This window comes from Lathamus discolor, chromosome 15, assembly GCF_037157495.1.
Source record: "Lathamus discolor isolate bLatDis1 chromosome 15, bLatDis1.hap1, whole genome shotgun sequence".
Taxonomy (NCBI): Eukaryota; Metazoa; Chordata; class Aves; order Psittaciformes; family Psittacidae; genus Lathamus; species Lathamus discolor.
The window spans coordinates 4,604,245-4,617,762 of record NC_088898.1 but is presented as its reverse complement, the minus strand read 5'-3'; the positions used below and the strand labels follow the sequence as shown (position 1 = coordinate 4,617,762).

Sequence of the window (13,518 nt, the reverse complement as noted above, 5' to 3'; positions counted from 1 at the left end):
AGGCTTGCAAGCAAAACAGAACTGTTTTGTAGGTGCCACCGAGGCTGGCTTTGAATGGGCTCCAAGGGAAGGAAGCGAGGGATGGGAGAGCCCTTTCCTCCCACAGGGGCAGGCAGGAGGCAGTGGTGAGGGGATAGGCCTCGCTTGAGCATCCTATGGGATGAGCAGCCGTGGTTCTCGGCTGGGCTGGATGCCTGCCGTTGGGATTGCTTGGGGAGGAGCACTGGGGAGCTCAGGCACAGAGGAGGAGAGCATCTCTGCATGCATCAGCAAGTGCCCAGGTTTCCGTGCAATGTGCTTGTGTATAAATATGGGGTATTTTACACCTGCCCATAAGCATTGCTGGGGGTACTAAATAGCCACAGTCCTCAAACAGCTAGGGACAGGGCAAAATAGCAAAGTAAAGAGGGTAAAAGGGAGGGAAAGCAGGCAAAAGTGAGAGAAATAAGTGTGTTGTCTTCCCCTCCACCCTGACCACAGCCAGTCCTGTCCCTGCTCCATCTGCTATGGCTCCATTCCCCAGGCTGCCCACAGGGAAGCTTGATGTTACTGACAGCAGTGGCAAAGCCATAGGGATCAATTCCCAGTCAAAGGCCATGCTGACAGGGGTGGCTGGCAGGAAGGGTTGGAGCTGGTGTATTGATTTATCCAGGCTGGTTAGCCTCTGTATCAGGGACACGGAGTTTTCAGCTCAGAAAGTAGTAAATTAGGATTAAATGTTTGATGTCAGTGCAAATGGCCTTTGGCTTCCAAGCATGGAGATAACTGTGCAGATAACCAAGGACTTGTTACTGCGTTTGCAGCAGCGACAGGGTACTTGATGCTTTAAGGTACATGTTAAAATGCTCCTGGCGTCCTCAGAGCCCTTCACCTGTCTGCCTGCTGGTGAGAAGGCATCAGGCTGCGAACACCCAGTGGAAGCTGCAGTGCTGCTCTTTTGCTGGGGCCAGGATGAGATGGGTTGGGGTTTGTTGGCTGATTCCTGGTGGCCTCGGCCCTGGCGCTGGCACACTGCCTATGTGGATGGCTGCCTGCATGGACGGCTGCCCATGGCTGCTGCAGAGCAGCGGCTCCTGCTCGCTTCCCTCTTGGCTCCTGACTGCAGCTCCTCCAATGCAGCAGGGCCTTTGGGAGGAGAAGGCTTTTCCTTAGCCAGGGACAAAGAAAACTCTGAAATCTGCTTTTTCCAGCCCAAAGTCATGAGCTACAGCAATACCCAGCTTTGCGCTGCTCCAGCTCTCACTGTCTGTCCCCATTTGCTGGGTCACTCCCCAGGAGAGGGAGATGCTCGTGCTGATAGGGAAGAAGTCAATGTCTGTCCTGCGCTGACTCTTCCAGCTCTGATGGGCACAGGGCAGGGAAGGGTGTTTGGTTGAGGAGCTGTGGGTAAGTGCTGTATAAGGTGGAGAAGCTTCATGTGAATCAGCTCTGCTCCTGTGATTATTCCAGTCCCAGCAAGCAGGTTTTTGCACTGGAAAGCAATCTAATTCCAGCTGTAAGCAAAACCAGTTACAGTGCAGGGACTAAAACCAAATTAAATCTTGTGTATGGCTCAACAAGGGGTAGGTTATTGAGAGGAAGAGAGGAGAAATCAATGTGAGCCTGACAGGAGCACTGTGCAGTGAAGGGGGGAGGCAGGGCAGGCAGGGAGGGGGATGGATGCATGCTGCCTCTTCCAGGATGAGGGAATGACTGTGTTTGAGGAGGAAAGAGCGTGGATGAAATGGACTGATCCCCTCAGTCCTTGTGCTCCGGGGCCCCCATCCACGCACAGCAGAAAGAAGCAAAACAAAGGACACATGGGGAAGTAAGGGGAAGGGGTTTGCTGCCTTCTCTCCTTCTGCAGGCCAGATGGACCAGGGTGGTCAAGAGTTTGCCAGGATCTTTGGAGTATCTGATGGATCCTGAGAGTCACTGCTCCCTTCCTGGGTGCTGGTGCAACGGACTGGTACCGCACAGCCTCCTCTGCCCACCCCATCCGCATCTCCTCCTCCCACAACCTCAGCCAGGTCCATTTCTCTGTTCACGGCTGACAGTTTATTTTTACTTTCTTTCTTCTTGATATCTATTTCTCTTGTTTCTTTTATTTTCCCCTCTTCTGCCATCCGGTCCCTATTGATCTGCAGAGTAACTGGAGATGCAGAGGAGTCAAGACAGGAATAGACATGAGCAAGCCCTTGGCCTGTGTGCTCGGGTGTGTGCCAGGCAGGGTGGGGAAGGGAAGCGGAAAGACTTTTCCCCACAGATCTCTGTTCGCTGCTTGGTTTTCTCCTCGGTGCAGCAATGAGTTCAGTCATCTCAGGAATGGGTGAATGAGCTTTTCCCGGCTGCCGGCGCGATGAAAGCCGCCACTTCTCTTTCCATTACACACCGTGTCTCTTTGGAGTAATTCTTTCCCCTTCATAACGTCAGTCACCACAGTGCTCACGAGGGCGCGCTCCATCATGGAGACATTAATAAGCCATAATTGAAGTTAATGTGCCATGGCCAGGACATGTGGATCCAGTTAGGAGAAATCAGATTGAGCAGAAGTGAATCAATTTTAGGCTGATTATTCAGATTTTTCTCCTTTGTCCTCCCTTGCCCCGGTGCATGCTGTCTGTCTGTCTGTCCGTCCTGCCAGTGATGAGCAGTCCCCAGAGGAAGGCAGCAGGAGGGAGCACTACTCATCACCAAGCAGCCCCATTTAACGCTGCTTTGACCTGGGCTTCGCTTGGGCCAAACAGGCACTAACAAAAAGACGAGGTTTCCAGTTTTGTAACAGCACTTTCTTTCCTCTCTTCTCCAGTTGGCTTTTCTGAGGGTTTCCTTGGCTTCTCTTTTGCCTACGCAAAAGAACTGAAGGGAATGGACCTCTATGCTTCTCTGCTTCTGTCCCTGCCTTCCCCTTGTGCAGTTCTCAATGCCATGTGCTCAATGCTGTACTGCTGTTAAAGACAAAGCAGCTCCTGCCCAGCATGGTGGCTGCCTCCTGCTTCTATCCTCCAGGCCAGCACAATGGTAGCAGCTCAACACACGTCCCTAATGGCTGTAGCTCAGCCCAAGCCAGGGGTGCCAGTGCAAGTGCGTTCCAGGCTGCTGTGCACTGCTTGGACATTCCTCCTTCTGGCTCTGCTGGTGAAGTTGTTGGAGAGCCTCCAGCTGATCTTGACTTCTTCAACAAAGCTGTCTCTAACAGGGAGGAAAGAAGCAGGCTTGGTTGGCAGAACAGTCTCTTGTCAGGGGTTTTTGGTTTTGTGTAATGACTGGTGCCCCTCTGAGCATCTTTCTACGGGGAGCAAGGAGGGACCGGCCGGCTGCATCACCACAGCTTTGCAGAAGGGACCTGGGATAAAGGATCTGTGAGAGCATGGGGGTCCCAGCTGAGCTTGCCCAGCCCCAGTGCCAGAGCATCACCCACGAAGTAGCCATGGGCTCACCCAAACACCCCCCAAGAACCAGCCTGACAGCCCCGCAGCCCACAGCCAGCTTCTGCCTGGGCTCTGCAGCCTTGGGAGGACCACAAAAAACAGGGCAAGCACTGCCTGTGCCTGTTCCCACTTCTTCCCCTGCAGCTCCTGGCTGCCAGACTTTGGGTCCCAGGAGGTAACAGCATCCTCGTGTCAAGGACAGCCAAGTCTGCGCCAACATTGCACTGCGTTCCTCGGCCCGTCCTCCCCTCCGTGCTGGGCAGCCCCTGAGAGCTGGATAGCTGAATTTCCCTGGCATTCCTCCAGGCTGGAATGAGTTTGAGTTCAAGCAAAATCTTGCTCTTGGTCATACAGTTAATGCTCAGCAACTGTTTGCTTGGCTTTCCTTGAGTCTCTTAAAGGATTTTACTCCCACTGCAGCAAGATGGAGGGGAACATGCAGAGGGGGAGGGAGAAAACCAGAGAGCTCCTCCTTCTCCAAACACTCCTGACACTTTGTCAATAGCCAGAGACAGATGCCCAAGGTCCTATTACCTGCTCCTGGCTTTGGTTTGTGAAGGTTTTTATTTCCCCTCCGATTTTGTTGCCGAGTTGCGTCCGGCCCTGAGGAGATAATAGAATTTCATCGATAGACTGAGAAGGTGATGTATGTTAAAGCACTTAATATAAAGAGACTTCTACAGGAGCCCAAATTCAATTTGGCCAATGAACTCAATTGCAGGCATTATTGCATTCCAGGAGAAAGAACAGGAGCATTTATACACATTACTCTGCAAATATTTATGTTCACGTATCCGTGTGATGTCCTCTTCACCCATCCTCCCTTCTGTTGCCTGACCCCCTAATGGGGAAGTTTGGTTTTGTGTTTGCTTTTTAAGACAGCTTTGAATGTAAATAACGTTCCACCAGTCAGCAGGATCTTGACAGCTGGTGAGTGTCAACTCACTCACAATAAATAGGCTGTCGGATGGGAACAGCCAGCTATAGCCTGCTCTCCACTTTGGCATCTTTCAGATTGTCTCCTCTCTGTAACCCAAACCTCAAATCATTTCGAAGGGCAGCGAGGAGGGTTCTCCCTGCCGGGAGGACTCATCTCTCCCTACCACACAGCCAGAAGTGAAAACCCACACGGAAGACAAACACTCACAGCATGTCCCTCTGACCTAACCCAGAGGGGTTTATTCAGCTTTTTGGCTCTATGGAAAGCAGTGGAACCCAGAAGCCTCTCTCCATGGTTTGAGTGGAAAGAAACAATGCGTTTAAATGACTTTTTCTTCCTCTTCAGCCCCTGTACTGCAGGCTCAGTTATGCTCGCAGCCCTGCTCCTGGGATGAATGAGCTGCCATCACCTTCTTCATCCCTGCTTCAGTCTCTGGCAATAGCAAACCTCTGCCAAGCGATCTCCCAGCAAGGCAAATCCTAATATAACAGCTCCCCACAAAGGGACAGTGCTTCTTCCATGGCCCAGCCATTAGAAGCTATTTTTACCTGCTTCCACACGCACAGATGGGCCAGAAACAATCCAAACTCAGCACCCGTTATGCTTTGCCCAAAAGATTTGCTCCCTGGTTTTGCTGAGCTGCCAAAACAGTTGCAAAGGAGCAGGTAGAAAGGGGGCAAGCCATGGCCAGGCAGCTGCCGGAGCGTGCTGCGAGCAACGCTGGGGATGACAGTAGAGATGGAGAAGAGTTATTCATGTTTCCCTGAGAGCTGAGATCAGTTGAAACATCGTTTTCCTTGGGGATGGAGAGGAAAGAGCTCCCTTCAAACACATTGTCCCATGAGACTCATTAAAGGCTCATCAATTACAGTGAGAGCAAACAATTCAGGGGAAAGCTATCATAAGCCTTCCTTTGGATGGCAGTCATTAGCAGCTCTCTGCTGTGCTGCCTCTCCCCAACACCAGAAAGGGAGCAGGGGGAAAAGACAAGACAGTGGTGGTGGGGAAGCAGGAGCTGGATGGCCCAGGAGCAGGCTGGATGGGACCAGGTCACCACAGCATCCTTGGCCTTGCAGTAGCATCCTCATAGGAAGCACAGGGTGGAGATGAGTGTGCACACTGGACTGGAAGGAGACTTGGAGGGGAGGTGCTCCAGGACTGGCTGAGCCTTGCAGGAAGGACGAGGGATAAAGGGATACCCTTTGCCTTTCTCTGCCTTATTTCCTTGCTCTGAAGATGGGCTCATGGACAGAAAATTAGTTGTAAACCACAGAAGAATCCTTGGAAGGAAAGCAAAGGGCTGGGGTGGCTTTTAAAGATTGTTTCAAAGTCATTCTTAATGAAAGCTCAGGGACAGGGGCTGCTTTCCCACTCCCAGCATTGCTTCTGTAAGTTTGCAGCACTCACCTCTGTGCACGGGCATCTCGTGGCATCAGACGCCTCTCCAACCACTCGCTCCAGGATGCTGACCTGGAGAAACGCAGGGATGGCAAACTGCTCTTCATGGCTCTGAGAGAAGAAAAAGGAAAACAGAAAAAGAAAAGGACACTTTCCTGTAACTTCCCTTGGCGCTCCAAGCTCAGTGGCATTCCCTGATGGAGGCATTGGCAGCACCAGACCAGACAGCACCACCCTGAGGGAAGGCAGCAGCTCAACAACCTGCACTAAAATAAACTCATAGATACCCCGTCGAGCAAACTGTAATGGCTGGGGCCACACGTTGCTGCAGCCACTTCTGCTGGAAAGGGTGTGAGACAGCTTCTGTCTAATGCATAATGCAGTTGTGTTACCTATGAACAGCTCGGTGCAGGACCTGGGTGTCCCCGCGCCATGGAGGGTGCCAGTAGCTCCTGCTGCGTGTGTGCTGGGGCTGCTCCTCTCCAAGCCATGCACCTCCATGGCTGCATCCCGCATGCTCACTGAGAAACAGCACTGTCACCAATAGCTTTGAGCCATGAGATAAAGAAAAACGCTCCCAGCTCTTCAGATCTCTCCGGAGCCAAAGAGACCATATTGCCACCAGCACTTGGCTGGAGCAGCCCTGAGGCTGGAGCCGGGCCATCGCTGCCTTCTGTAGAGCACAGCGCAGGTGTCTGCCCCACTGGTGCTGTTTAAGCCTCATCACTAAGTAGCTCCTAACCTTTTCCTTCATCCTCTCTTTCCTGCGATGGCTGGCCGCCCGAGGAAGATGAGTGGAGGCAAGCACAACTAGCAGCATCTTCCCAGGGGAACAGGCTAATGCCATTTACTCCATTCTCTACCAGCTGGGTCTTGGCTGGGGAAAAAGACCATCAGTGAGCACACGTCCTTGGGCTGCAGACCCAAAGGAGGAGGCAGAGAAGCCTGAAGAAGGGATTGAAGCTGAGCCACTGAGCTCTAGCAGCAGGGAGGCCTGGATGCAGGAACCTGTGCACAAATGGGGTTGGCAGTCAGGGCTGGCTGGAGGCACTCGGCTGTTGGCCATTAAATAATGCAGCCTGATTGATTGGGCTGCAAAGTGCTGTGTTGCGGGGTCAGCTTGCTGGGGTTACAGTTCTCTGCTTAGATTGATGATCCTCAAAGGTCAAATTCAGAAAGCAATTCCTCGGTAAAATTGATCCTTTGGACAACAAAACTTCAGTACATTAGTGAATGGCCGAGCAGTGAGAAATAGAAGTGACCTGGGCACAGCAAGCAGGGTGACCAGCTGCCTCTGCTTTCTCTTTAATTTTCCTTGTTTACCCCAGTTAGGAAGTGAGAGCAGTGCTCCATCATCCTGCACTGATGCAGGATGGGGGACGCAGGGGCTCCGGATATCCATGAGCACCCATCCCATCCCCATCCCACTGGCAGGGGAGCATGGGTGCCTTCACAGGGCAGGAGATGGCTGGGGAATGTCCTGGGAGCTGGTGCTTGGCTCCACAGCAGCGAGTGGCATTTGTGTACCAGCAGGCACATCTGACTGCCTCCTGCACACAGCCGCGCATCACATTCCTGGTAGTGAGAAGATTGGGTCCCACAGCTTGGGGCGGGGGGGAGTTGTAGCTGGAGCCAAGTTAACGGTGAATGGGTTTCACCCCAAAACAGCTGCTTTGCCCTCAACAGGGGATGCCAGGAGCAAGGATGTGCTGCAGGCAGAGGAGGTGATTGAGGCTGCCCCAGGCTACCATGGGGGACCAGTCAGTGGTCACCCGCTGCTTACATTCCGCCTGTGAGACCAGCAGGGTCCAGGACAGGAACCAAGTGCTACCTGCCGCATCATCAGAGAAACCAGGGGGGATGCCAGGCCCTACCTTCCTTGCACCCCCTCCCCTGCAGCTCTTAAACACCCCCTCAGCTGGATTTTAGGAGCACACTATTACTGGCTCCCATCCTATTGCTCCCACCAAAGGTAGGAGGGAGAAGAGCTGCAGCTCTCAGAAGCTGTTGCTCTGATTCAGGCTGGGCCCAGAGCAGCAGTGGTGAAGCATTGACCTGCTTTAACCTGCTATCTCGCCTGCTTCCTTCTCGTCTGACTGTTCTGAAGTGAGAGAAGGAGGCCGTGCTGTGTGGATGCTGAATAATTCAGAGTCTGGCTCCGCAGCATCCCAGGGCTGGGCACCACCTCTGCCAAAAGGCTGGGATGGTTCGGCTCCTTATCAGAGGCAGAGGGGACACAGTGATACACAGCATCCCTCCTATGCAGGTATTGGCCAAAGGTGCTTTCTTCCCCTGGGTGCTCAGATCCATGGCTTGCTCCCAGAGCACTGAAGCTCAGAGGCTGTTAATGCTTTCAGACATGACGTGGCATCTCCAGCTCTTGCTAACACACAGATTCAAGTGGAGCATGCTGAGAGTGCCTGCCTCTGCTCCACGGACCACACTTTCTTCCTTCCTCCCTTTTAGAGACTGCAGCTCCTCTGCTTGATCAGAGACAGGGCAGGGTTGTAAGACAGGGAGAGACACTGCTCATCCAGCTTATGCTGAGCCTCTGAGCGGGGTTTGGTAGAATTAAGGACAGGGAGGGGAGGGAGAGGTAAAACAAATCATACATGAGGTCACTCATCCAGCCATGCGTGAGGAGCAGCAAAGGCGGCCTTGGCAGAGCAGGCAGGCGGCTGAGGAGCATCTTTAGGATTGCCAAGGAAGAGGAGAGAGACATCAGGAGCTGGTGGGCATGCATGGTGCTGGGAGGGACCTGACTTCCAGCTCCCAGCCTAATCCAGGTTGCTTATCCCAGTGCAGATTGAGCACAGGAACCAGCAGGCCATGTTTCCTTTGTCTTCTCTGCAAGCAGTTCATTCCCCTCAGCATTGCATCTCTTGTGCAATTAGCCCTCTAAAATGAAGCACTGCCTGGTCAGACTTCTCCACCCGTTCACATAAGGCACTATGGTTTTCTAATGGTTCTGCTTCTGAGAGTGTAAATTACTGCATGAAGCAGTAAAACCCCATTGGGCTGTGCTAAGGATCCAGAGCCTGGAATGAAATGAGAGGTTTTGGTCCCCAAAGTCTCTGTCTGATGGCCTGAGCTTGGGCCCAGGAGTCACCAGAGCCAAGCGTGAGTTATGGGCTCAGCCTCTGTGCTCTGCACAAGTCACCTCCGGAGCCTGAGCAACAGGAATGATTGTGCACAGAGATAATTATTCCCTGCATACTGCACTACAGCTCATTAAAAGTTTGTTAATGTTTGCAAATTGCTGAATAGTGCTTTTCGTTGTTGCCTTCTGTGATGAGGCGGGGACTAAAAGGCAGATTCTGGTGGTGACTTGCTCCCTGTGTTATTTTGGTCACAGCAGGCTGGGGCTGCGCTGCGTGTAAGGAGAAGGGTTTGCGTTGGGCAGCTTCACACCATGGGAGAAAACGCTCTTGACTTTAGCACACTGCATGGGGGCAAGGGGCTGAGTCCCGCCAGCGTGAGCCATGCTCCTCCATCTAAAGCACGAGGCTGTCCGCTCTGCCTCCAAGTAAAAGCCTCCATCTGAGCTCCCCACCCAGCTTTCTGTGACAGCCTGAAATGTGTGTGACTCCTTCCTGGAGGCTCAGCTGGAGGCGTTGACTCACCAGTAAATGGTCTGCGCAGTCAGATGGTGGGAGTAGAGAATCTCTCATCTTGGAACAGAGATTGCAGATCCATCTTGGGTGAGGAAGTGGACATTGGAACCCCAGCACCAGATACCTGGGCAAACCAGCTGAGTTCAGTGAGAAAGTCCTGCAGAAGGAATGGGGAAGGGGCAACCAGCACAGCTTCACCACTACGTTTGCACACACGCAGGCAGCACTACGCTAGGGGCAAGGAAGAGTGGCAGTAACACCCGACAGCTCTTCTCCTGCCTTCTTCTTCCAGGTGTAAATGCAACCTCCACGCTAACCTGTGCACCTTCAAAGAGGGCAGCCTTCAGTGCGAGTGCGAGCACAACACCACGGGGCAGGACTGCGGCAAGTGCAAGAAGAACTTTCGCTCCAGGTCCTGGCGAGCAGGATCCTACCTGCCTCTCCCCAATGGGTCCCCCAATGCATGTAAGTAACCTGCAGCGAGCCAGCCCTGCCTGCACTCCCACCCTCAGCTGCACAACACCCACAGATGCAAGGTGATTCTCATCTTGTCCTCCTCCATCTCAAATCAGTGCAGGATGTTTAGCTTTCAAAAGGGAAGTGGGTGTTTACCTGTGTCTTAATATGCAGAGAAACGACAGAGGATCTGCGTGGATGCAGAGGTGACTTGTTGATTACTGGTAGATGAGCGATGAGTTCAAATGATGGCCAAGAATAGGAAGGATGGCCTTGAGCCAAGATACGGGTCCATGGCTTTGTGGCAGTGCAAATCACTGTCCTTTGACGACATTATTTAGCCACAGCAAAGCACTGGCTGTCAAGTAGTCCACGGGCTGAGCGCTGGCACTGCTCAGCTGCGGGAGGGCAGGCTGCTTTCTGGATTGCTTTCTGGATCCTGTTCTGTGTTGGTATTTCAGGCAAGCTCCGCAAGCTGCGGTCCCTCTGCGCAGCTCCAGTCTCATCCAATTGCCTGCTGGAGCAAGGCAGTGACAGAAGCAAAGGCACGCAGATGAGATGAAGGCTGAATATCCACCATCATTCTTGAAGGGGAATTGGGGCAGGAAACATCACAGATGGGCCAGTTTCTCCTGGGTTTCTGTCCAGTCCACATTAGCAGACTCGTTTATATGTCACGGAGCCACAGTAGCCACTCCAGCCTTTCAAGCAGCAGCTTTGAGCATCACCAAAGAGAATCTTTTCCCTTCCTCCCCCCCAGATTTTTTGAAAGATTTATGTGCTTTAAGATGATCAAAGCTGAAACTCGAGCTCCGAAGGCTGTGACGGGAATGTTTTGTGTGTGCCAGGGCTGGTAGATGAGCAGGTTCTTTGAAAGGGAACGAGCTTGTCAGCTCCCACCAAGCGGCTGCATTGCTTCAAAGGAGCTTGGGAGAGTTTCTGGTGTTGACAGGCACAGACATGCTGTTCTCTCCCTTTCCCTCCCCTCCGTTCCTTGTGTCTCTTCCTATTTCTCTTTCTCCCCTGCTCTTTCTTCTCCCATTCATCTCTCTTCCCATCTGTCACTCAGTCTTCTCCCACCCTCCCAACTCTTATTGCTTCATCCTCCCCCTATCCTCTTCCTCTGCAACAGAGGCAGTTCTCTGAAGCCCTCTCCTCCTGGTGGTCTTACCTCTTCCATCACCAGTCCTGTGCTTTATGTTCATGCAAAGCTGAGACTTTCCATGATTCTTCCACTTGTTACAATGGGGAAGACCACAGCCATCAGTTTCCTGGGGGCTGAAAGCCAGAAGCTGGTCCTTGGGTGGCCCTCAACTGGTCGGTTCGAAGCCAGTGACTTTGCAGTGTCCTGTTGAGTGAGTGCTGCAGTGGGAATGGTGTTCAACCTTTCTTGCTCACCAAGAGCTGCCCCGGGTGCCACAGCACCTGGTTCAGCCCTTACAGCTTGTACTTAGCCCAGCGAACCTCAGAAGACGTGCTTGGCCTATAACATCAAGGAAATGGTGAACGGAAAAACCCATCATCAAGGACCATGCTGGTTTTTCTCCCCCAGGTGAAAGGCTTGAGATGCCAAGACCTCAGACAGCACTGTCTGGTTGCCTCTGTGGTTTGACAAAAGCAGCTTTTAAGCTGTTGCAGCAAACAGATATGCCTATGAGCAAGACCCCCGCTAATTCATTGATGTTCGGTCCCACGTCGTGACTCTGTGATCTTCTGCTGGTATCAGAGCCAATGGTGTCCTGCTTCCAGTAACTGGGCTTCTTCTTGTGTTTTCCAGGTGCAGCTGCAGGCTCAGCCTTTGGCAGTAAGTACAAACATAACTGAAATGCTGGCATTTAACACCTCGGTGCATGGGCCTTGTGGATGTCACTAGGAAAAAAAATGGTTGTTTTCTGTCCATTATCATTTTCCAGGCAATAATTCTTCCCTAATTGTGCTTCATTTTCCATCCTGTCAAAGAGTCTTGCATTTTCTTGCTTTGACTTCAGAAGCCTCATTTTGCCTCTTCCTCTGGCACGGTTTCCCCCCCTGAGGTTCGTTAGTATGGCAGCCGGAAAGGAAATAAAAAAGCCTCTTCAAACCCATCAGTGCCCGCTGTGAACTCCCCCCCCCCCCCCCCCCCCCGGCTCCAGTATTGCTGAATTCTGCTCTGAGAAGGAGCTGGGTTTGAATTATTTGGCATAGCATCCAGTCTGGGTTACCCTGGGCTGTCGTATCTAGAGCGTGTACATCCATATGTACATGTGTATGTATATAAACATACATCTATGAAGTGTTGGCAGCAAAGATAGAGCTCCGCTGGGATTGCTGCTGGAAGACTGATGGTCTGATAGGACTCCTTATTTAACAAAGCTGGAGGCCGTTTGATACCAAAGAGCCTTGAGGTTGGGGTAAGCAGAAACCTGGGTTTCTACTTTGTGGCTCAGAATTACCCTCAAGAAGAAACAAATCAGGGAGCTGAATGAATAATGACTTCTTTGGTCTGCAGGCGAGTGGAAAGAATCGGAGGAGAAACAGTTCCAGAGAGATGCAAATGCAGTTAGGAAAAAACGCACCTATTTGAAAAGCAGAGGATGGGTTTTCTGGGTAAATGAACCATATTTAGGTTTCAGGCAGTTAAATTGAAAGGGTTAAAAATTTCAAATAGAATTGAAAGCCTCCCTTAAGTAATTTAGGATTAAAAAACCCCAGTGTTTTAACAGTCAAAAACATTGTTTTTCTGATGAATATCATATTGATGGATCTTTTTCCCCCCTTAACAGAGCTTGGCAGCCTCGGTGCTACCTTTGTGTCACTGGAAAATGTTTCCCATCAAAATGTCCTGCTAGGAAAAAGCCGTGGGGATGCTGGGAGCGATGTGCAGGAGGTGGACAGGAGGGATTTGTGTCCAAGGCCAGTTAAGGAGAGATTATTTAGCCTGCATAGGAGACTAGAAGTGACCTAAATTAAGTATTTAAACTAGCTCAGGGCTATTATGAAATTAAGCATGATAATCTGCATGAAGCAGTGGGACAAGCAAGGACAGGAGGGCAGCAGGTGTAAGTTAAGTAGGAATTTGTGTTCCAGTGTTATTTTGGTTGAGGCTCTTGTATTGAGCGCGCTGGTGCAGGCGCTGCACCCGGGACTGCTCCTGCTCAGCTCCACGGGGGCTTGTGATGTTAAGCCATTAATTAATTTGCCAGTGGATATTAATACAGTGCCAATTGTACGGGTTGGTTTTGATGGTGCTGGGTAGTTTGGGTGGCGGAAGGAGATGGTGCTGTTCACGGAGCCAGGGCTCCATGAACATAGACATCAGGCAGCATAAGCACAGCACTGAAGCACAGCTCCTAGCAGGGTGGGCTGGGGGGGCTCCTCTGCTCCCCCCCCCCATGCTCATCACCCCATCTGTGCCACAGTGTGCTTCATTTCCCCTTTTCAGCTTAATTGGCAATTAGTTTATGATAGAGCTGTAAGTATTTAAGCCAATATCTGCACGAGCAGGGTAAGCTGATGCTGATACAGTCACAGCCTCCTGCATGCACACACACGCTCACTGCACCCAGCGTCATCGAGCCTTAATCCCCCCAGTGCCCCAGTTGTAACCACGCTGGGATATCGGTCACCAGTGCCGCAGCCTCATGGGCTGGCAAGGAAACCCTCCATCCCCCCCAGTAAGTGCTTCCACCTCTTCTCTTTGCTTGCTAGCGTATGAGCGACC

General features: G+C 51.9%; 1 protein-coding gene across 1 annotated transcript in view; it reads left to right on the top strand.

Moving 5' to 3' along the window:
• NTNG2 (netrin G2) overlaps window positions 1-13,518 on the top strand; it is a 44,915-nt gene that overhangs the window by 20,935 nt on the left and 10,462 nt on the right. Inside the window, exons 4-5 of the mRNA XM_065695563.1 lie at window positions 9,655-9,827; window positions 11,596-11,622. Coding sequence (XP_065551635.1) covers window positions 9,655-9,827; window positions 11,596-11,622 — 200 coding nt within the window. The remainder of the gene's footprint in view (window positions 1-9,654; window positions 9,828-11,595; window positions 11,623-13,518) is intronic.